Raw genomic sequence first — 24,000 nt, 5'->3', positions numbered from 1 at the left:
AGAGACAGAGAGAGACAGAACTAGCAGCGAGAGAGGGTCCGGGTGACAGAGAGACAGAGAGAGACAGAACTAGCAGCGAGAGAGGGTCCGGGTGACAGAGAGACAGAGAGAGACAGAACTAGCAGCGAGAGAGGGTCCGGGTGACAGAGAGACAGAGAGAGACAGAACTAGCAGCGAGAGAGGGTCCGGGTGACAGAGAGACAGAGAGAGACAGAACTAGCAGCAAGAGAGGGTCCGGGTGACAGAGAGACAGAGAGAGACAGAACTAGCAGCAAGAGAGGGTCCGGGTGACAGAGAGACAGAGAGAGACAGAACTAGCAGCGAGAGAGGGTCCGGGTGACAGAGAGACAGAGAGAGACAGAACTAGCAGCGAGAGAGGGTCCGGGTGACAGAGAGACAGAGAGAGACAGAACTAGCAGCAAGAGAGGGTCCGGGTGACAGAGAGACAGAGAGAGACAGAACTAGCAGCAAGAGAGGGTCCGGGTGACAGAGAGACAGAGAGAGACAGAACTAGCAGCAAGAGAGGGTCCGGGTGACAGAGAGACAGAGAGAGACAGAACTAGCAGCGAGAGAGGGTCCGGGTGACAGAGAGACAGAGAGAGACAGAACTAGCAGCAAGAGAGGGTCCGGGTGACAGAGAGACAGAGAGAGACAGAACTAGCAGCGAGAGAGGGTCCGGGTGACAGAGAGACAGAGAGAGACAGAACTAGCAGCAAGAGAGGGTCCGGGTGACAGAGAGACAGAGAGAGACAGAACTAGCAGCAAGAGAGGGTCCGGGTGACAGAGAGACAGAGAGAGACAGAACTAGCAGCGAGAGAGGGTCCGGGTGACAGAGAGACAGAGAGAGACAGAACTAGCAGCAAGAGAGGGTCCGGGTGACAGAGAGACAGAGAGAGACAGAACTAGCAGCAAGAGAGGGTCCGGGTGACAGAGAGACAGAGAGAGACAGAACTAGCAGCGAGAGAGGGTCCGGGTGACAGAGAGACAGAGAGAGACAGAACTAGCAGCGAGAGAGGGTCCTGGTGACAGAGAGACAGAGAGAGACAGAACTAGCAGCAAGAGAGGGTCCGGGTGACAGAGAGACAGAGAGAGACAGAACTAGCAGCAAGAGAGGGTCCGGGTGACAGAGAGACAGAGAGAGACAGAACTAGCAGCGAGAGAGGGTCCGGGTGACAGAGAGACAGAGAGAGACAGAACTAGCAGCAAGAGAGGGTCCGGGTGACAGAGAGACAGAGAGAGACAGAACTAGCAGCAAGAGAGGGTCCGGGTGACAGAGAGACAGAGAGAGACAGAACTAGCAGCGAGAGAGGGTCCGGGTGACAGAGAGACAGAGAGAGACAGAACTAGCAGCAAGAGAGGGTCCTGGTGACAGAGAGACAGAGAGAGACAGAACTAGCAGCAAGAGAGGGTCCGGGTGACAGAGAGACAGAGAGAGACAGAACTAGCAGCAAGAGAGGGTCCGGGTGACAGGCCCCAGACAGCCCAGCACCCGTCCTGATGTCCTCCAATAAACACATAGGCACCAGGGCCGGTAAGACAGGCATACAACCTATTGCTTTTGTTTATATATCCGTGTCTAGTGGTCGCTCTTCACTGTGTAAATAATTTATACTGGAAGGGGTTCCCGGCCAGGCCCCCGGGGGTCGAACCAAGCATGTGTGTGTGTGTGTGTGTGTGTGTGTGTGTGTGTGTGTGTGTGTGTGTGTGTGTGTGTGTGTGTGTGTGTGTGTGTTTACTGTGTGTGTGTGTCAATATACATCATGTGCGTTAATATGTATCACGCGTCGGTATATGTCACAATGTCAGTATGTGTCGTGTGTTGATATGTATGACGTATATCGGAATATAAAACGTCGATATGTATCGTCTGTATCATACGTGTATCACGGGACATTATGTATCATGTGTAATATGGATTTATCAAGTGTTTCAGTATGTGGCTAGTGTTAGTATGCAACACGTGTCAGTATGTATCACGTCTAAGTCTCTCTCTCTCTCTCTCTCTCTCTCTCTCTCTCTCTCTCTCTCTCTCTCTCTCTCTCTCTCTCTCTCTCTCTCTCTCTCTCTCTCTCTCTCTCTCTCTAACATACGTGGGGGTCCGTATGTTAGTGTGACACGCTTTTCTCTCTTCAATAATGGATACCCAGACCCGACAGTGTTGGGTGCGTACCCTACAGGAATCAGGGTACCAAGTTAGGCAAATATTGCTATAAGCTGTATGCTTCCAACGTCGAACATTCTAATTTATAGATATATTTATATTTAAGTATATATATTTATGTAAGGGAGGGAATGAAAGAGGTAGAGAGAATAGGATGGAGAGAGAGAGAGAGAGAGAGAGTGAGAGAGAGAGAGAGAGAGAGAGTGAGAGAGAGAGAGAGAGGGTGAGAGAGAGAGTGAGAGGGTGAGAGAGAGAGAGAGAGAGAGAGAGAGAGAGAGAGAGAGAGAGAGAGAGAGAGAGAGAGAGAGAGAGAGAGAGAGAGAGAGAGTGAGTGAGAGTGTCCTGGGCACCACCGGTAAGCCCGTCTAGTGTGTATCTATAATGTTTTTATGTGATTTGCACACAAAAATGACCTCCATGGATAACAAAATATTATAAACGATGGTTTTGCGTTTGTCTTAATGTGTGGTCGACGTAGTTACGTTATTCGTTAACTTTCCTCGCGTTCGAATTTTGTATGGAATCTGGCCTTAAAGTTGTGAATGGAGGTGGCCTTCAGAACTCCTTGAATAACATTGCACTTGTTGACCAGCTGTACAGAGTACGAGGGTTTCCTTATATTTCTTGTATATTGTGAGATTTAGTTCTCTTGACCTATCTTCGTAGCTTAGCCCCTTTTAGTTTTGAAACTAATGTTGCTGCAGACTTCTGCTGTTTTAGTTGTGGCAAAAGGACAGGCAGGCAGGCAGGCAGGCAGGCAGGCAGGCAGGCAGGCAGGCAGGCATGCAGGCAGGCAGGCAGGTAGGCAGGGTGGCAGGCAGACAAGCAAGCAAGCAGGTGGAGGCAGGCAGGCAAGCAATCAAGCAGGTGGAAGCAGATAGGCAAGCAGATGGAAGCAGACAGGCAAGCAAGCAAGCAGGTGGAGGCAGGCAGGCAAGCAATCAAGCAGGTGGAAGCAGATAGGCAAGCAGGCAAGCAGATGGAAGCAGACAGGCAAGCAAGCAAGCAGGTGGAGGCAGGCAGGCAAGCAATCAAGCAGGTGGAAGCAGATAGGCAAGCAGGCAAGCAGATGGAAGCAGACAGGCAAGCAAGCAAGCAGATGGAAGCAGACAGGCAAGCAAGCAAGCAGGTGGAAGCAGATAGGCAAGCAAGCAAGCAGGTGGAAGCAGATAGGCAAGCAAGCAAGCAGGTGAAGACAGACAAGCAAGCAAGCAGGTGAAAGCAGACAGGCAAGCAAGCAGGTAGAAGCAGACAGGCAAGCAAGCAAGCAAACAGGTGGAGGCAGACAGGCAAGCAAGCAAGCAGGTGGCGGCAGACAGGCAAGCAAGCAAGAAGGTGGAGGCAGACAGGCAAGCAGGCAAGCAAGCAGGTGGAGGCAGACAGGCAAGCAGGTGGAGGCAGACAAGCAGGCAGGCAGGCAGGCAGACAGTCAGGACAGGCAGGTCAACACCCAAGTGACAGGTCCTCCCTATCAGAAACTCAACCGCAACAAATTATAGTTTTCACAAAGAACCGGTGTAATGGGATCCGACCCAATCTGACGTTATCCTCTCAGAGCTCGTCCCAGAAGGGAGGGAGGAGGCATGAGTGTGTAGTGGAAGACTATTTGATCCCACTCTTTAGGGTCAGCTGACAGACAGGCGACAGGAAGGGTCAAGTCTCTATATTCTCCCCAGCTGACGTCTTCAGTCCTCTTCCCGCGCAATATGTCTAGAATTAAAAGTAATAATAATATTACTGTTTAATAACAAAAATAATTATTATAGAAAGAAATCACAGTAACGTGATATCTCAATGATAAAATCTTATCCTCTTAAGGATAAAAGGATATCTTAAGGATAAAATCTATCTTCTTATCACCCCCCCCCTAAAATCTTACCATCAATCTTATCCTCTTCCATCGTGGCCTAGTGGGTTAGTGCAAGCATTTGGGAGTTGAACGCTGGTTCGAATCCCCGCATTGCTTCAGATGATTCTCACAATAATAATTTGGGATTTAATTGATTTTTGTTTGGAATTGAGAATTTGTTTGAAGACTTGATAATTGCATAAAATATGTACTAATTAGAAAATAAAAATATCTTTTAAATTATTTTGTAAAATGTGCGGTATTTTTTACGTTGTGGACATGTTTATAGCGAATATTGGATTAATAGTTTGCCTGAATGATTATAGAATTTCTTTCTATAAACATATATAATATACATTATCAAGTGACCAAAAGATATAGCATTGATTAAAAATGATGATTGTGTTCATAACAGCAGAATATAACAAGAAAGGTTCCAAACATGTCAACATGTGCATAAAGTGCATAAAGGATCGAATTCTGTGTACTTCAGACATCACAAAATCTACTGCTATCACTTGGTAGAATCCACTGGTAGACACGAATGTGGAAAAATGACTGCTGATTGGCTATACATTAATTATATTCAGTGTTCAGTAGTCCGTAGTGTTCAGTAAACTGGCTACAGTAGACTGAAGTCACACTTCAACTTGATCCACCAACGAATCCACAATCGGATCCACCAACGGATCCACCAACAGATCCACCAACGGATCCACCAACGGATCCACAAACGGATCCACCAACGGATCCACCAACGGATCCACAAGACAGCACCACCACCACGTGTGGATGTGAAATAAATAAATATTTAAAACTCGTGAAATGTATTAAATAAAATTCATTTAATTATCAGTCAATATTAGCAATAACCTGTTTATGAAAGTTATAGAAACAGTATTAATAGAAAGCTTCACGTGTTATATATAAACTTGTGTAGATATGTTAGTTTCGGAACGAAACATTTATTTTTGGGGAATTCACAGGCTTTTACCCCTAATATTAAAATCAATATTATTAAAAGTTTCGCAGAATGCACTCTATCGTGCGTGACTTTACACTTTATTTACTAAACAAGTAAAATTATACAAGTAAACTAATTTTTTTTTTTTTTGAGATATATACAAGAGTTGTTACATTCTTGTACAGCCACTAGTACGCGTAGCGTTTCGGGCAGGTCCCTGGAATACGATCCCCGCCGCGAAGAATCGTTGTTACAACCAAGTACACATTTTACTGTTGAGTTAAACAGAGGCTACAGTTAAGGATTTGCGCCCAGTAAATCCTCCCCGGCCAGGATACGAACCCATGACAAAGCGCTCGCAGAACGCCAGGCGAGTGTCTTACCACTACACCACGGAGACTGTGCATGACAAGTCAGAGCACTCATGATAATGAGACGTGTGTAAAAATTTAAGAATCAAATCACATTGTACTGAGGCCGACGCCGTAGGCAACCCGCCATCCTGAGCGCTCACGACCCAACCCGTCCTCGACTTAAGTCCATTCCATCCAGCGGTCGACCCCACAGACGCATTCATAAATTTTAACATGCTGTTCATTCAAAACGGGAATTTTCTCTAATATGAATTAATATTATAATACATTAGTATATTGTGCATATATATATAGGTTAGGTTAGGTGTTTAGGTTCTGTTGGCGATTATTTGTATTTGTAGTACGTGGGTGAAGCATTTATAGCGTTGTGATTCGAACAAAATTCGTCAGTGAAGCACTTGTTCCGGAAGTGTTTGGACGTCATCAGTTGTGAGTCGTGTGTAAACCGTTTTAAATTCACAAACAGGGGGTTTGGCGGGCGCAGGGAATCACTTTTGGGTCTGCGTTTAGAGGACGGGCTGCCTCACTAAACTCTTGTACTGCATTGCCCGAACTAACCTACCCACGAACCCACGAACAGAAAACGGGACATTATGTAAATTTCGCGAGCCGCTACCATTGTATAGTATGACAGTTTTGGCCTTAGGTAAAGTATACGTCAAAATGCGACGCTCTATTAGAAGGACGGGATGGTTCCCTCCAAGAACACTGGTATGCTGCGCTTGGCCAGGTGAACACATACTCATGGACTCTGTGGCCGGTCATATTCCTGGCTGACTATATCTGGCACAGAGAAGTATATCTGGGATCAGATTCACGAAGCAGTTACGCAAGCACTTACGAACCTGTACATCTTTTCTCAATCTTTGGCGGCTTTATTTACAATTATTAAATAGTTAATGAGCTCCGGAGCACCAGGAGGCTGTTTATAACAATAACAACAGTTGACTGGCAAGTTTTCATGCTTATAAAGTGTTTAATAAATGTAACCAAAGCCGTCAAAGATTGAGGAAAGGTGTACACGTTCGTAAGTGCTTGCGTAACTGCTTCGTGAATCTGGCCCAAGGGTACTTACTCTTTATATCCAACCTTCTACACGTAGGGCGCGTGCGAGAGGCCGCCCGATCCAATCCTACTGGTTGTCAATATTAGGGGTTCACACGGCTTCATCGCTACCTCCGGTACGACGCTAATAGCGGGATCCAAACCCTTTGGTGTTGGCTTCAAGAGTTAATATGAGAGTAGGACACGAGGCGGGAGAAGTAGCACTTGAGGACGGAGCCACAAAGCTTAGCACCGGCCAGGTCGGAGGACAGAAGAGGGAGAGAGAGACGCAGACAGGGCGACGCAGGGAGGGTGACGCAGGCAGGCCGACGCAGGCAGGGCGACGCAGGCATGGCGACGCAGGGAGGGTGACGCAGACAGGGCGACGCTGGGAGGGTGACGCAGGCAGAGCGACGCAGGGACGGCGACGCAGGGAGGGTGACGCAGGCAGGGTGACGCAGGCATGGCGACGCAGGGAGCGAGACGCAGGCAGAGCGACGCAGGGAGGGTGACGCAGACAGGGCGACGCAGGGAGGGGAAGGCTAACATCGTGCGAGAGAGAAAATAGCAGGTGATATGTCCCCGCCACCACCACCATGGGATATCTTCCCTCCCTCCTTTCCCATTCCAGTCCTTATCTCCATTCCCCCCCCCTCATCATTATTGCTCTCCTTCCTTTCCTTCTTTCGCTCTTTCTCTTTTAATGTACCTTCTCAATGCCTTTATTCCTTATATCTACTGGTACCAGGTACCTCACACCTACCATCGTATCAGGTACCTCACACCTACCATGATACCAGGGACCTCACCTACCATGGTACCAGGTACCTCACACCTACCATGGTATCAGGTACCTCACACCTACCATGGTACCAGGGACCTCACACCTACCATGGTACCAGGGACCTCACACCTACCATGGTACCAGGGACCTCACACCTACCATAGTACCAGGGACCTCACACCTACCATAGTACCAGGGACCTCACACCTACCATAGTACCAGGTACCTCACACCTACCATGGTACCAGGGACCTCACACCTACCATGGTACCAGGGACCTCACACCTACCATGGTACCAGGGACCTCACACCTACCATGGTACCAGGGACCTCACACCTACCATGGTACCAGGGACCTCACACCTACCATGGTACCAGGGACCTCACACCTACCATGGTACCAGGGACCTCACACCTACCATGGTACCAGGGACCTCACACCTACCATGGTGCCAGGGACCTCACACCTACCATGGTACCAGGGACCTCACACCTACCATGGTACCAGGGACCTCACACCTACCATGGTACCATGGTACCTCACACCTACCATGGTACCAGGGACCTCACACCTACCATGGTGCCAGGGACCTCACACCTACCATGGTACCAGGGACCTCACACCTACCATGGTACCAGGTACCTCACACCTACCATGGTACCAGGGACCTCACACCTACCATGGTACCAGGGACCTCACACCTACCATGGTACCAGGGACCTCACACCTACCATGGTGCCAGGGACCTCACACCTACCATGGTGCCAGGGACCTCACACCTACCATAGTACCAGGGACCTCACACCTACCATGGTACCAGGGACCTCACACCTACCATGGTACCAGGGACCTCACACCTACCATGGTACCAGGGACCTCACACCTACCATGGTACCAGGGACCTCACACCTACCATGGTACCAGGGACCTCACCTACCATGGTACCAGGGACCTCACACCTACCATGGTACCAGGGACCTCACACCTACCATGGTACCAGGGACCTCACACCTACCATGGTACCAGGTACCTCACACCTACCATGGTACCAGGGACCTCACACCTACCATGGTACCAGGGACCTCACACCTACTATGGTACCAGGTACCTCACACCTACCATGGTACCAGGGACCTCACACCTACCATGGTACCAGGGACCTCACACCTACCATGGTACCAGGGACCTCACACCTACCATGGTACCAGGTACCTCACACCTACCATGGTACCAGGGACCTCACACCTACCATGGTACCAGAGACCTCACACCTACCATGGTACCAGGTACCTCACACCTACCATGGTACCAGGTACCTCACACCTACCATGGTACCAGAGACCTCACACCTACCATGGTACCAGGGACCTCACACCTACCATGGTACCAGGGACCTCACACCTACCATGGTACCAGGGACCTCACACCTACCATGGTACCAGGGACCTCACACCTACCATGGTACCAGGGACCTCACACCTACCATGGTACCAGGTACCTCACACCTACCATGGTGCCAGGTACCTCACACCTACCATGGTGCCAGGGACCTCACACCTACCATGGTACCAGGGACCTCACACCTACCATGGTACCAGGGACCTCACACCTACCATGGTACCAGGGACCTCACACCTACCATGGTACCAGGGACCTCACACCTACCATGGTACCAGGGACCTCACACCTACCATGTTACCAGGGACCTCACACCTACCATGGTACCAGGGACCTCACACCTACCATGGTACCAGGGACCTCACACCTACCATGGTACCAGGGACCTCACACCTACCATGGTACCAGGGACCTCACACCTACCATGGTACCAGGGACCTCACACCTACCATGGTACCAGGGACCTCACACCTACCATGGTGCCAGGGACCTCACACCTACCATGGTACCAGGTACCTCACACCTACCATGGTACCAGGGACCTCACACCTACCATGGTACCAGGGACCTCACACCTACCATGGTACCAGGGACCTCACACCTACCATGGTACCAGGTACCTCACACCTACCATGGTGCCAGGTACCTCACACCTACCATGGTACCAGGGACCTCACACCTACCATGGTACCAGGGACCTCACACCTACCATGTTACCAGGGACCTCACACCTACCATGGTACCAGGGACCTCACACCTACCATGGTACCAGGGACCTCACACCTACCATGGTACCAGGGACCTCACACCTACCATGGTACCAGGGACCTCACACCTACCATGGTACCAGGGACCTCACACCTACCATGGTACCAGGGACCTCACACCTACCATGGTACCAGGGACCTCACACCTACCATGGTACCAGGGACCTCACACCTACCCTGATACCAGGTACCTCACACCTACCCTGGTACCAGGTACCTCACACCTACCCTGATACCTGAATAACAAAAAAAAAATGCGAAAAGCACATAGGCAAAATTCTCTATTTTTTACTTTGTCATTTTTGTATGTTTTTTAATCAAATTAGTTTTTTGGACTTGTTTGTTACCTTGTTTTTTGTAAATTATTTGTTGCATATTGGCATATAGATATTATTCCCTCATGCTCCAGAATACATGAGCATGAGGGAATGCTCATGCTCTCATGAGCATTCATGAGAGCATGAGCACTCATGTAACACTCAAAATATTACTGAGATCATATTGTAATTAATTAAAGCTTTAGGAAAAAATTTAAACTAATGCCTTTAATTACTATTGAACAAAATTTCAATTTAATCTCCTATATATATATATAAAGATTAGGGTTACACAAAAGTTAAAATGATTGTAAGGCCAATATTAAAAAAAAAAATAACTTTTTTAATAAGTTTTTGGAGGTGAACAAATCCACAAGGGCCGTGACGAGGATTCGAACCTGCGTCCGAGAGCATCCCAGACGCTGCCTTTTTTTTTTTTTGTGATATATACAAGAGTTGTTACATTCTTGTACAGCCACTAGTACGCGTAGCGTTTCGGGCAGGTCCCTGGAATACGATCCCCGCCGCGAAGAATCGACTGAGCTACGACATTCTTGGAGGTGTTTTTATGGTGCCTTCAAAAGATATGGAGTGTTTGGACAAGGTTGTATAATGCTGGCGGAGATGGGGGTAAAGAGTTGGAGGGACCTTAAAGGTTAAAGCTTGGTGAGCGATGTTTTGTGGGAATGCTCTTCTCATTGGTTTCCGTCCAGGTTGAGGATATTTGAGCGATCCATGAGCTTTGGAAATGTTGGGGGTATCTTTGTTCATATGTGTTTGTTAATATGTGTGTGTGTGTGTGTATCTGTGCGCGTGCACATTTACTTGCATACATACAGTAGGTTGAATTTATACATACATACACACACACACACACACACACACACACACACACACACACACACACACACACAGTGTGTGGCGCCGACGAGAAACAATGGGCAAAGTTTCTTTCACCCTGATGCCCTGTTACCTAGCAGTAAATTGGTACCTGGGAGTTAGTCAGCTTTCACGGGCTGCTTCCTGGTGTGTGTGTGTGTGTGGTGTGGGGAAAAAAAAGTAGTTAGTAAACAGTTGATAGTTGAAAGGCGGGCCGAAAGAGCAGAGCTCAACCCCCGCAAGCACAACTAGGTAAATACAACTAGGTGAATACACTGAAGCCCACATTAAGAGGATATCATCTGCGGCATATGCAAGGTTGGTCAACATACGAACTGACTTTAGGAACTTGTGTAAGGAATCATCTAGAACCTTGTACTCCATGTATGTCAGGCCATTCTTAGAGTATGTAGCGTGGAGTTCATATCTAGTCAAGCACATGACTAAATTGCAGGAGGCTCAGAGGTATGCCACCAGACCACTACCCGAGCTGAAGGGTGTGAGCTACGAGGAGAGACAACGGGAGCTAAACCTTACGCCGCTGGAAGTAAGAAGAGTTAAGGGAGACATGATAGCCACATACAAAATTCTCAGAAATTGATAGGGCAGATAAAATCGGCTTATTTAACACAGACGACACGCGCACAAGGGGACACAGCTGGAGACTGAGTGCCCAAATAAGCTATAGAGATATTAGAAAGAACTTTTTTAATGTCAGAGTGTTAACAAATGGAACACATTAGGCAGTGATGTGGTGGAGGCTGACTCCATACACAGTTTCAAATGTAGATATGATAGTCTAATAGGCTGGAGAATCTGCATACCAATTTATTGATGGTTGAGAGGCGGGATCAATGAGCCGAAGCTCAGCCCCCTCAAGCACAACTAGGTGAGAACAACTAGGTGAATTCACGCGCGCGGACTAGATGAGGAAGTTGTCGAACCCAATTTGACATACAATTTTAAATGTAAATATGATCAGAAAAAAGAGTGAAAAAAAGAGTCGGGCAACTGCATAAGAGCAGTTGCTGGGACTGCAAGCACAGCTAGGTGAGAAAACACACCGCCTTCATAGCTCTCCACAAAACCTACGGGAGACCTATTCTTGGGAATGCAGCCCCAGCAAAGAACCCACTATTAAAAGTTGCTCAAGACAAAACAAGATCCTGTAATGATGGAAAGGTATGTAACAAGGTTAATATCTGAACTGAAGCGAGTGAGCTACGAGGAAATACTGATGGAGAAGGTTTAGGCGGACATGATAACGACATAGAAGATCCCCAAATAAATTAACACAGTAGAGAGAGAAGCCATGTTCGAAGTAAAGGGACAATCATTGCACGAAACTATTTGTGACTCTAAAAGACTTAATGTAAATATGAAACAGGACAGTACATCTGGCTATAGTGTCGAATGTAAACATCTGGTTGATACCTGGTTGATACCTGGTTGATGGGGTTCTGGGAGTTCTTCTACTCCCCAAGCCCGGCCCGAGGCCAAGTCTGACTTGAGAGTTTGGTCCACTAGGCTGTTCAAAATAGTTGTTCTAATATTTATTGACCTATTGCAAATTGTTATGAGGAATAACATGTTGTAATTGAGTATATATATATATGTTGATGTATGTGTGCTCCTGCAGGGTGCCGGGGCGAGGGCGGCTGTCCGCCACCAACGCACACCTTCAACTTCTCCGTGCTGCCAGTCGCCGACCCTACAGACCAAGTCCAGGTACGATAACTTCTCTTTACCCTTGCCAGTACTTGATTGTTCCTTTTGGCTACGATAACTTGTTTTTGTTGTGGAAAGATAACGTTTCATTTCTGAGTGTTGTTTGTTTTGTTTTTTTTTCACTTTCAGGCTGTTGATTTTTTTTATGATGTGAATGTTTTACTGTTTAGGGTATGATAACTTTTCCCTTCTTGATACGATAATTTTTCCTCTCACAATACAGCATTTCTCTTATTACGATACTTTAACCTTCGGATACGATACCTTAACCCAAGACAACAAATACACAAACCCCTCCAGTACGATACCCAAACCCTTCCTCACGATACCCAAACCCTTCTAGTACGATAACCAAACCCTTCCTCACGATAACATATTCAATTCAATCAGCCAAAGAAACATTAATAATAATAATAATAATAATAACGAGCTAAATACAAACGTCATGGCTGAGCTACGATAATTACCAGGCACATTTCTTCAGGATCACCCCGAGGATGAGACGGTTAAAGCAGTTTAAACTTTAAGTAGCTAATTGGGCCAGCGGCTGTGCGAATTGCCATTACCGGCGGTGAGTAAGCGATCGTTCGCTGTTGTGGGAATAGCCCTTGGGGGGGGGGGGGGGGTGCCAATTTGGACTCTACGAACAAAAAAAAAAGATGATAATGAAATGATAGCGAGGTTCGTTGTAATTGTTATTGTTTGAGTGTAATTGTATGCGTTATTGGGGACTACCATTGCACGATTAATGGTCTTTAATGCCGTAACTACGATTCGTAAAGTCAATATTGACTTATTAACTACGTGCATAGGTGATATACTAAACATAATAGATACCCTTAAAAAGATTCATAGAAAACACCGACCTTACCTAACCTTGTTAGTATCTTAAGATAAGCATCTTATTGCTTCGTAATTACAATTATTACTTAACCTATACCTATTATAGGTTAGGTAATAATTGTAATTACGAAGCAATAAGATGCTTATCTTAAGATACTAACAAGGTTAGGTAAGGTCGGGGTTTTCTATGAATCTTTTTAAGGGTATCTATTATGTTAAGTATGTCACCTATGCACATATTTAATAAGTCAATATTGACTTATTAAATTTGCGAGAACGGGTTGGTTTACTGCGCCTAATACTGTGATATCAGGCCTCGGAGAACTGGTAGATACGATATCAATATATCTTAGATATGAGATCAAACAAATGACGATCTCGAAGAGGTAATATAATTAACAAGTGGCATTTGTTAATTACGACTTGTTCAGGGTCAGGATGCTACCCACAACAGTTGCGTAACTCCTAGGTGACTATTCTGCTGTTAGGGGAATAGGAGTATCGGGTGAAAGGACACGTTGCTCACACGCCTCAGCCTGCCTCAGGAATCGAACCCGGGACCTTTAGGGTGTGAAGTAGAGTGTCAGGCTTTTTCTAGCAGTCAGATGTGAGGTTCAGGTGTGTTGACAGGTGTACCAGACCTCGCTAGAAGGAACAGTAACAGGTACCAGACCTCGCTAGAAGGAACAGTGCCACAGGTACCAGACCTCGCTACCAGGAACAATGCCACAGGTACCAGACCTCGCTACCAGGAACAGTGACACAGGTACTAGACCTCGCTACCAGGAACATTGTCACGTGTATCAGACCTCGCTACCAGGAACAATACCACAGTTACCAGACCTCGCTACTAGGAACAATATCACAGTTACCAGACCTCCCTACCAGGAACAATTCCACACGTACCAGACCTCGCTACCAGGAACAATTCCACACGTACCAGACCTCGCTACCAGGAACAATACCACAGGTACCAGACCTCGCTACCAGGAACAATGCCACAGGTACCAGACCTCGCTACCAGGAACAATACCACAGGTACCAGACCTCGCTACCAGGAACAATACCACAGGTACCAGACCTCGCTACCAGGAACAATACCACAGGTACCAGACCTCGCTACCAGGAACAATACCACAGGTACCAGACCTCGCTACCAGGAACAATACCACAGGTACCAGACCTCGCTACCAGGAACAATACCACAGGTACCAGACCTCGCTACCAAGAACAATACCACAGGTACCGGGCCTCGTTATCGGGCAGTACCAGCAAACAAGGGAGGCGGACTGGAGTCCCTGTTAACAGCCGTTCGTACTTCAAAGTGGCCGGTGATTGGTCGATTGTGGCCCAGAAAGGAGTCGTGGACTGATGTCCTGTTATGTAGGGAAAGGGTGAGAGAGGGAGAGGGTGTAGGGAGGGAGAGGGTGAGAGAGGGAGAGGGTGTAGGGAGGGAGAGGTTGTAGGGAGGAAGAGGGAGAAGGAGGAAGATCCATCAGAATCCACCATGTTCTGAATCCATGGATTTAGATAGAAGAACGGTAAGTTTGGAGAGAAGGAAGGGGGGATGGAACAGGAAGAGAAGAGAAGGATGGAGGAAATGTGGGAGGGAAGGAGAGAGTGAGGAGGGCAAGGAGAGAATTGAGGGAGGGAAGGATACAGTGGGGGGAAAGAGAAGGAGAGAATAGGGTCGAGGTATCTCATTTCCGATCACTTCAAAGAGGCGTCGTAGCGACTGCCTCTGTGAGGGAGAGAGGGAGAACGTCGGTGAGAATGTTGGAGATGCCCAGGAATGTTGGAGAAGTGGAGGATGCTCCTGCTCCCCCCGTCGGCGTTCCTGTGTCCCCGACGAGGACACATCGAGGACACAGCGGGGATACAGGAGGCCCTAAGACATGACAAAATAAAAACGAGGCCGCTCTACTAATACTGCTAAACTCTCTCTAAATTGTTTTACCATTTTACACGAAGATTATATATTTTTTTCACGACATATATTTCCTAAGTTATTCTGCATATTTTTAGCTAAAACGTTCCGCGAAAGTTAACTGACTCGTAAGTTTAGCGGTGGTGGGAGCGGAAGTTTGTGAGCCCGGAGTGTAACGCGACATTAACGAAGACTGCACCGCTGCTCAACCCGCACCCCGTTTTCTTTACGCTAATGCACCTCTGAAGTATTTGTTCTTTTTTTTTTAAACTGTTGAACTGTGTAAAATAATGTTGAATGATGTTGACAGTAAAATTGTGATAAGCAAGATGTGGGAGCAGTCATTGTGTTAAGGTAAGACTGGTAGGCAGCTGATGCTCTCTATCCTGCTAGTACACACGCTTGCGTACACATGTACGCACGCACGCACGCACGCACGCACGCACGCACGCACGCACGCACGCACGCACGCACGCACACACACACACACACACACACACACACACACACACACACACACACACACACACACACACACACATACACACAGATGACGATGACGGATGAACTGTTCAACACTGGTGGGACGCGAACAAGGGGACACAAGTGGAAGCTGAGTACCCAAATGAGCCACAGAGACATTAGAAAAAACTTTTTCAGTGTCAGAGTAGTTAGTAAATGGAATGCACTAGGAAGTGATGTGGTGGAGGCTGACTCCATACACAGTTTCAAATGTAGATATGATAGAGCCCAATAGGCTCAGGAACCTGTACACCAGTTGATTGACAGTTGAGAGGCGGGACCAAAGAGCCAAAGCTCAACCCCCGCAAGCACAATTAGGTGAGTACACACACACACACAGCTAAATGCAAAGTTATGAGGGTTGGAGGAGGAGTGTGAAGGCAGTAGAGCAGTATAGGATGAAGGGAAGACAGGTTCCACCATCAGACAAGGAGAGAGACCTTGTCTGATGGGAGTGGACATAACCACAACTCTGATGCCAGAAGCCAACATTACCAGAGTAACAACAGCTGCGTGTGTCATACTGGCCAACATCCGGGTAGCCTTCACAAACTTGGAAGCTGCGTGTGTCATACTGGCCAACATCCGGGTAGCCTTCACAAACTTGGACAAATTGAGGGGCTTTCAGGCCAGTATATACAACGAAGGTGAGACCCACACTTGAATATGCAGCCCCAGCATGGAACCCTTACCTGAAAAAAGACAAGGAAAAGACAAACTAGGAAAGGTTCAAAGATATGCAACAAGACTCGTTCCTGAGTTGAAAGGCTTAAGCTATAAGGAAAGACTGAGAGAACTGGATCTTACCACACTGGAGGAAAAGTGAAATAGGGGAGATATGATTGCAACATATAAGATTCTGATGAAAATTTATTAGGCGGACAAAGCAGCATTGTTCAAAGTTAGGAACAGGAGAACGAGGGGCCAGAGTTGGAAACTGCAGACGCAAATGAGTCATTTAACCGTCAAAAAGAATTTTTTAAGTGTCAGAGCTGTCAATAAGTGGAACAGTTTAGACGTAGAAGTTGTCTAAGCTAATTAGATTCAAAATTATAAATATTAATATAATAAATAGTCATTGCATTAATTTTAGACCGTTCGGAAGGCGGGGCCAGGAATCTAACTCGGCCCTATAAGCACATCTAGGTGAGTACACATACATGTTCACAAAAGAAAGGAGTGATCACATAAAGAATGATAAGAAAGTGTGCGAAGAAAGTAAAACCTTTCAGAAAGTTTTTATGATTGAACCAGAACTATTCCCAGTGCTACGACTTTTAATGGAGCAGGTGCTACGAGAAGAGAAACTGATCTACATAGAAGTGACACCAGAGGAAGTATTGAAACTATTAGAGGAGCTGGATGCTCTGAAAGCCACAAGCCCGGCTCTACTAAGGGAGCCGGTGGCTGAGCGGACAGAACACTGGACGCGTGATCCTGTGTTCCCGGGTTCGATCCCGGGCGCCGCCGAGAAAGAATGGGCAGAGTTTCTTTCACCCTGATGCCCCTGTTACCTAGCAGTAAATAGGTACCTGGGAGTAAGTCAGCTGGTACGGGCTGCTTCCTGCGGGTGGAGGCCTGGTCGAGGACCTGGCCGCTGGGACACTAAAGCCCCGAAATCATCTCAAGATAACCCTGACAAAATCTCACCCTGGATCTTATAAGACAACTGCAGCATAGTGTGAACCCCTCGCTATTGTCTTCCACACCTCACTAGAAATGGAGAACTTCCTGACATTTGGAAAGTGGCAAATGTGGTACCAGTATACAAGAAAGGAGGAAGACAGGACCCACTGAGGTATTGATCGGTATTGCTCACACGTATTACCTATAACATAGACAGGACCCACTGAGGTATTGATCGGTATTGCTCACACGTATTACCTATAACATAGACAGGACCCACTGAGGTATTGATCGGTATTGCTCACACGTATTACCTATAACATAGACAGGACCCACTGAGGTATTGATCGGTATTGCTCACACGTATTACCTATAACATAGACAGGACCCACTGAGGTATTGATCGGTATTGCTCACACGTATTACCTATAACATAGACAGGACCCACTGAGGTATTGATCGGTATTGCTCACACGTATTACCTATAACATAGACAGGACCCACTGAGGTATTGATCGGTATTGCTCACACGTATTACCTATAACATAGACAGGACCCACTGAGGTATTGATCGGTATTGCTCACACGTATTACCTATAACATAGACAGGACCCACTGAGGTATTGATCGGTATTGCTCACACGTATTACCTATAACATAGACAGGACCCACTGAGGTATTGATCGGTATTGCTCACACGTATTACCTATAACATAGACAGGACCCACTGAGGTATTGATCGGTATTGCTCACACGTATTACCTATAACATAGACAGGACCCACTGAGGTATTGATCGGTATTGCTCACACGTATTACCTATAACATAGACAGGACCCACTGAGGTATTGATCGGTATTGCTCACACGTATTACCTATAACATAGACAGGACCCACTGAGGTATTGATCGGTATTGCTCACACGTATTACCTATAACATAGACAGGACCCACTGAGGTATTGATCGGTATTGCTCACACGTATTACCTATAACATAGACAGGACCCACTGAGGTATTGATCGGTATTGCTCACACGTATTACCTATAACATAGACAGGACCCACTGAGGTATTGATCGGTATTGCTCACACGTATTACCTATAACATAGACAGGACCCACTGAGGTATTGATCGGTATTGCTCACACGTATTACCTATAACATAGACAGGACCCACTGAGGTATTGATCGGTATTGCTCACACGTATTACCTATAACATAGACAGGACCCACTGAGGTATTGATCGGTATTGCTCACACGTATTACCTATAACATAGACAGGACCCACTGAGGTATTGATCGGTATTGCTCACACGTATTACCTATAACATAGACAGGACCCACTGAGGTATTGATCGGTATTGCTCACACGTATTACCTATAACATAGACAGGACCCACTGAGGTATTGATCGGTATTGCTCACACGTATTACCTATAACATAGACAGGACCCACTGAGGTATTGATCGGTATTGCTCACACGTATTACCTATAACATAGACAGGACCCACTGAGGTATTGATCGGTATTGCTCACACGTATTACCTATAACATAGACAGGACCCACTGAGGTATTGATCGGTATTGCTCACACGTATTACCTATAACATAGACAGGACCCACTGAGGTATTGATCGGTATTGCTCACACGTATTACCTATAACATAGACAGGACCCACTGAGGTATTGATCGGTATTGCTCACACGTATTACCTATAACATAGACAGGACCCACTGAGGTATTGATCGGTATTGCTCACACGTATTACCTATAACATAGACAGGACCCACTGAGGTATTGATCGGTATTGCTCACACGTATTACCTATAACATAGACAGGACCCACTGAGGTATTGATCGGTATTGCTCACACGTATTACCTATAACATAGACAGGACCCACTGAGGTATTGATCGGTATTGCTCACACGTATTACCTATAACATAGACAGGACCCACTGAGGTATTGATCGGTATTGCTCACACGTATTACCTATAACATAGACAGGACCCACTGAGGTATTGATCGGTATTGCTCACACGTATTACCTATAACATAGACAGGACCCACTGAGGTATTGATCGGTATTGCTCACACGTATTACCTATAACATAGACAGGACCCACTGAGGTATTGATCGGTATTGCTCACACGTATTACCTATAACATAGACAGGACCCACTGAGGTATTGATCGGTATTGCTCACACGTATTACCTATAACATAGACAGGACCCACTGAGGTATTGATCGGTATTGCTCACACGTATTACCTATAACATAGACAGGACCCACTGAGGTATTGATCGGTATTGCTCACACGTATTACCTATAACATAGACAGGACCCACTGAGGTATTGATCGGTATTGCTCACACGTATTACCTATAACATAGACAGGACCCACTGAGGTATTGATCGGTATTGCTCACACGTATTACCTATAACATAGACAGGACCCACTGAGGTATTGATCGGTATTGCTCACACGTATTACCTATAACATAGACAGGACCCACTGAGGTATTGATCGGTATTGCTCACACGTATTACCTATAACATAGACAGGACCCACTGAGGTATTGATCGGTATTGCTCACACGTATTACCTATAACATAGACAGGACCCACTGAGGTATTGATCGGTATTGCTCACACGTATTACCTATAACATAGACAGGACCCACTGAGGTATTGATCGGTATTGCTCACACGTATTACCTATAACATAGACAGGACCCACTGAGGTATTGATCGGTATTGCTCACACGTATTACCTATAACATAGACAGGACCCACTGAGGTATTGATCGGTATTGCTCACACGTATTACCTATAACATAGACAGGACCCACTGAGGTATTGATCGGTATTGCTCACACGTATTACCTATAACATAGACAGGACCCACTGAGGTATTGATCGGTATTGCTCACACGTATTACCTATAACATAGACAGGACCCACTGAGGTATTGATCGGTATTGCTCACACGTATTACCTATAACATAGACAGGACCCACTGAGGTATTGACCGGTATTGCTCACACGTATTACCTATAACATAGACAGGACCCACTGAGGTATTGACCGGTATTGCTCACACGTATTACCTATAACATAGACAGGACCCACTGAGGTATTGATCGGTATTGCTCACACGTATTACCTATAACATAGACAGGACCCACTGAGGTATTGATCGGTATTGCTCACACGTATTACCTATAACATAGACAGGACCCACTGAGGTATTGATCGGTATTGCTCACACGTATTACCTATAACATAGACAGGACCCACTGAGGTATTGATCGGTATTGCTCACACGTATTACCTATAACATAGACAGGACCCACTGAGGTATTGACCGGTATTGCTCACACGTATTACCTATAACATAGACAGGACCCACTGAGGTATTGATCGGTATTGCTCACACGTATTACCTATAACATAGACAGGACCCACTGAGGTATTGATCGGTATTGCTCACACGTATTACCTATAACATAGACAGGACCCACTGAGGTATTGATCGGTATTGCTCACACGTATTACCTATAACATAGACAGGACCCACTGAGGTATTGATCGGTATTGCTCACACGTATTACCTATAACATAGACAGGACCCACTGAGGTATTGATCGGTATTGCTCACACGTATTACCTATAACATAGACAGGACCCACTGAGGTATTGATCGGTATTGCTCACACGTATTACCTATAACATAGACAGGACCCACTGAGGTATTGATCGGTATTGCTCACACGTATTACCTATAACATAGACAGGACCCACTGAGGTATTGATCGGTATTGCTCACACGTATTACCTATAACATAGACAGGACCCACTGAGGTATTGATCGGTATTGCTCACACGTATTACCTATAACATAGACAGGACCCACTGAGGTATTGATCGGTATTGCTCACACGTATTACCTATAACATAGACAGGACCCACTGAGGTATTGACCGGTATTGCTCACACGTATTACCTATAACATAGACAGGACCCACTGAGGTATTGATCGGTATTGCTCACACGTATTACCTATAACATAGACAGGACCCACTGAGGTATTGATCGGTATTGCTCACACGTATTACCTATAACATAGACAGGACCCACTGAGGTATTGATCGGTATTGCTCACACGTATTACCTATAACATAGACAGGACCCACTGAGGTATTGATCGGTATTGCTCACACGTATTACCTATAACATAGACAGGACCCACTGAGGTATTGATCGGTATTGCTCACACGTATTACCTATAACATAGACAGGACCCACTGAGGTATTGATCGGTATTGCTCACACGTATTACCTATAACATAGACAGGACCCACTGAGGTATTGATCGGTATTGCTCACACGTATTACCTATAACATAGACAGGACCCACTGAGGTATTGATCGGTATTGCTCACACGTATTACCTATAACATAGACAGGACCCACTGAGGTATTGATCGGTATTGCTCACACGTATTACCTATAACATAGACAGGACCCACTGAGGTATTGATCGGTATTGCTCACACGTATTACCTATAACATACTGAATAAACGAGTTAAAAGAAGGTTTGTAAAAATTTAGAGCATGCAAATTTTGGTTCGAAGCATCAGCATGGATTCAGCAAAAGAAAATCCTGCTTGGCCAGCTTATTAGAGCTTAATCCAGCTTATTAGAGCTTAATCCAGCTTATTAGAGCTTAATCCAGCTTATTAGAGCTTAATCCAGCTTATTAGAGCTTAATCCAGCTTATTAGAGCTTAATCCAGCTTATTAGAGCTTAATCCAGCTTATTAGAGCTTAATCCAGCTTATTAGAGCTTAATCCAGCTTATTAGAGCTTAATCCAGCTTATTAGAGCTTAATCCAGCTTATTAGAGCTTACTCCAGCTTATTAGAGCTTAATCCAGCTTATTAGAGCTTAATCCAACTTATTAGAGCTTAATCCAGCTTATTAGAGCTTAATCCAGCTTATTAGAGCTTAATCCAGCTTATTAGAGCTTAATCCAGCTTATTAGAGTTTACTCCAGCTTATTAGAGCTTAATCCAGCTTATTAGAGTTTACTCCAGCTTATTAGAGCTTAATCCAGCTTATTAGAGCTTAATCCAGCTTATTAGAGCTTAATCCAACTTATTAGAGTTCTACGACAAGATGACAATAATATAAATAAAGAGGGAGGGCTGGGCAGACTGCATTTTCCTGGATATCCTGAAGGTTTTTGACATGATCCTCACAAGCGACTATAGAAACTAGAAACACAGGCTGGTGTATCGGGAAGAATACTAAATTGGGTGAAGGAGTACCTCTGACCTTTCAAGTAGAAGACAAAGTCGTAGAGTTAGTTTAGTTCATTTATTATGCACCCCATACCCATCTTGTGGGCGGTAGTGGAAAGGGTTACAGAGGCACATAATGGGCTCAGGGACTGAACCCCACAAGTCATTTAGCTAAGCAAGTTACAATTTTGATGAGCTAGTTACAAAATTCAATATAAGTCATCACATCAACAATGGGTTCGAGATCGACCACAAGTACGAGAATTGTCAGAATGAAGAGACTTAATGAGTGGAGTACCGCAAGGGTCGCTACTAAGGCCCTTCATGTTCCTAATATATGTAAACGATCTAACAGAGCAAGTAAGTTAATCTTATCCATGTTTGTTGACCATGCTAAGCTAATGAGGCGAATTACTCACAGAAATCACAACAACGTGATGGATCAAATGAACAAATCCAAATCGACAAATCCACAAATCCCTTGTGGATTTGTTCATTTAATGAGGCGAGTCATAAATGTGGAGGACAGCAATACATTACAAAATGACCTGAACAGTCTCCAGAGATTGGCAAAGAGTTGGCTACTGGACTTTAACCCTGACAGATGCAAGGTTATGAGGATAGGAGATAGAGCAAGAAGACCTCGGATACAGTACAGGATGAAGGGAAGGTAGCTTCCAATGTTTGAAAAAGAGAAAGACTTTCTAGTGGACATAACTGGGGATTTATAACCTGGGAAACACACCAGCAGCAGAATGACTGTTCCATACTGACAAACATCCTGTTATCTTTTAGCAACATGGACAAGGACCTCTTCCGAGCGCTGTACACATTGTTTGCAAGATTTATTATTGGACATGGTGCCCTAGCATGAAAATAATTAAACGCAATACTGACTTAGAAAAAGTCCAAAACTATGCAACAAGGCTCGTTCCGGAGCTATGACAGAGGAAAGAAGGAATAGGGCAGACATAATAACGACGTACAAGATACTAAGGAGGAATTTAAAAAGTAGATACAGAAGCGATGATCTAATTAAGAAACAGTAGAACGAGAGGACATCAGTGGAAACACAGATGAGTCACAAGGATGCCAGAAAGAACCTTTTCAGTCTGTCGTAAATAAGTGAAACGGACGAGATGAGGAAGTTGTCCAAAACCAATTCGATACACAACTTTAAATATAAATATGGTAACAATAAAAGAGTGAATGCACGAAACAAATGATGGTTGAAAGGCGGGACTTAAGAGGAAAAGCTTGACCCCTGCAGGCTTAACTATGTGAGTACACACACACTCAAAAGTATATAAATAAAAATATGTAACATTTTAATTGTATGAAATAATAGGCTTAAAAGAAAGCAAATAAAGAATTACCGTTAATACATTATTAACAATACACCAATAATAATAACAGTCATAATAATAATAATAATAGCAGTTCTAATAATAATAACAACAATAACAGCAGCAGCAGCAGCGGCAGCAGCAGCGGCAGCAGCAGCAG

At 45.6% G+C, this 24,000-nt stretch overlaps 1 protein-coding gene across 1 annotated transcript in view; it reads left to right on the top strand.

Annotated features, from left to right (window-relative positions):
• hig (hikaru genki) overlaps positions 1-24,000 on the top strand; it is a 140,647-nt gene that overhangs the window by 4,798 nt on the left and 111,849 nt on the right. Inside the window, exons 2-3 of the mRNA XM_069305766.1 lie at positions 12,178-12,266; positions 14,900-14,903. Coding sequence (XP_069161867.1) covers positions 12,178-12,266; positions 14,900-14,903 — 93 coding nt within the window. The remainder of the gene's footprint in view (positions 1-12,177; positions 12,267-14,899; positions 14,904-24,000) is intronic.

This window comes from Procambarus clarkii, chromosome 56, assembly GCF_040958095.1.
Source record: "Procambarus clarkii isolate CNS0578487 chromosome 56, FALCON_Pclarkii_2.0, whole genome shotgun sequence".
NCBI classification, from domain to species: Eukaryota; Metazoa; Arthropoda; class Malacostraca; order Decapoda; family Cambaridae; genus Procambarus; species Procambarus clarkii.
The sequence above is the reverse complement of the archived record's forward strand: the minus strand, read 5'-3'. Positions and strand labels throughout refer to the sequence as shown.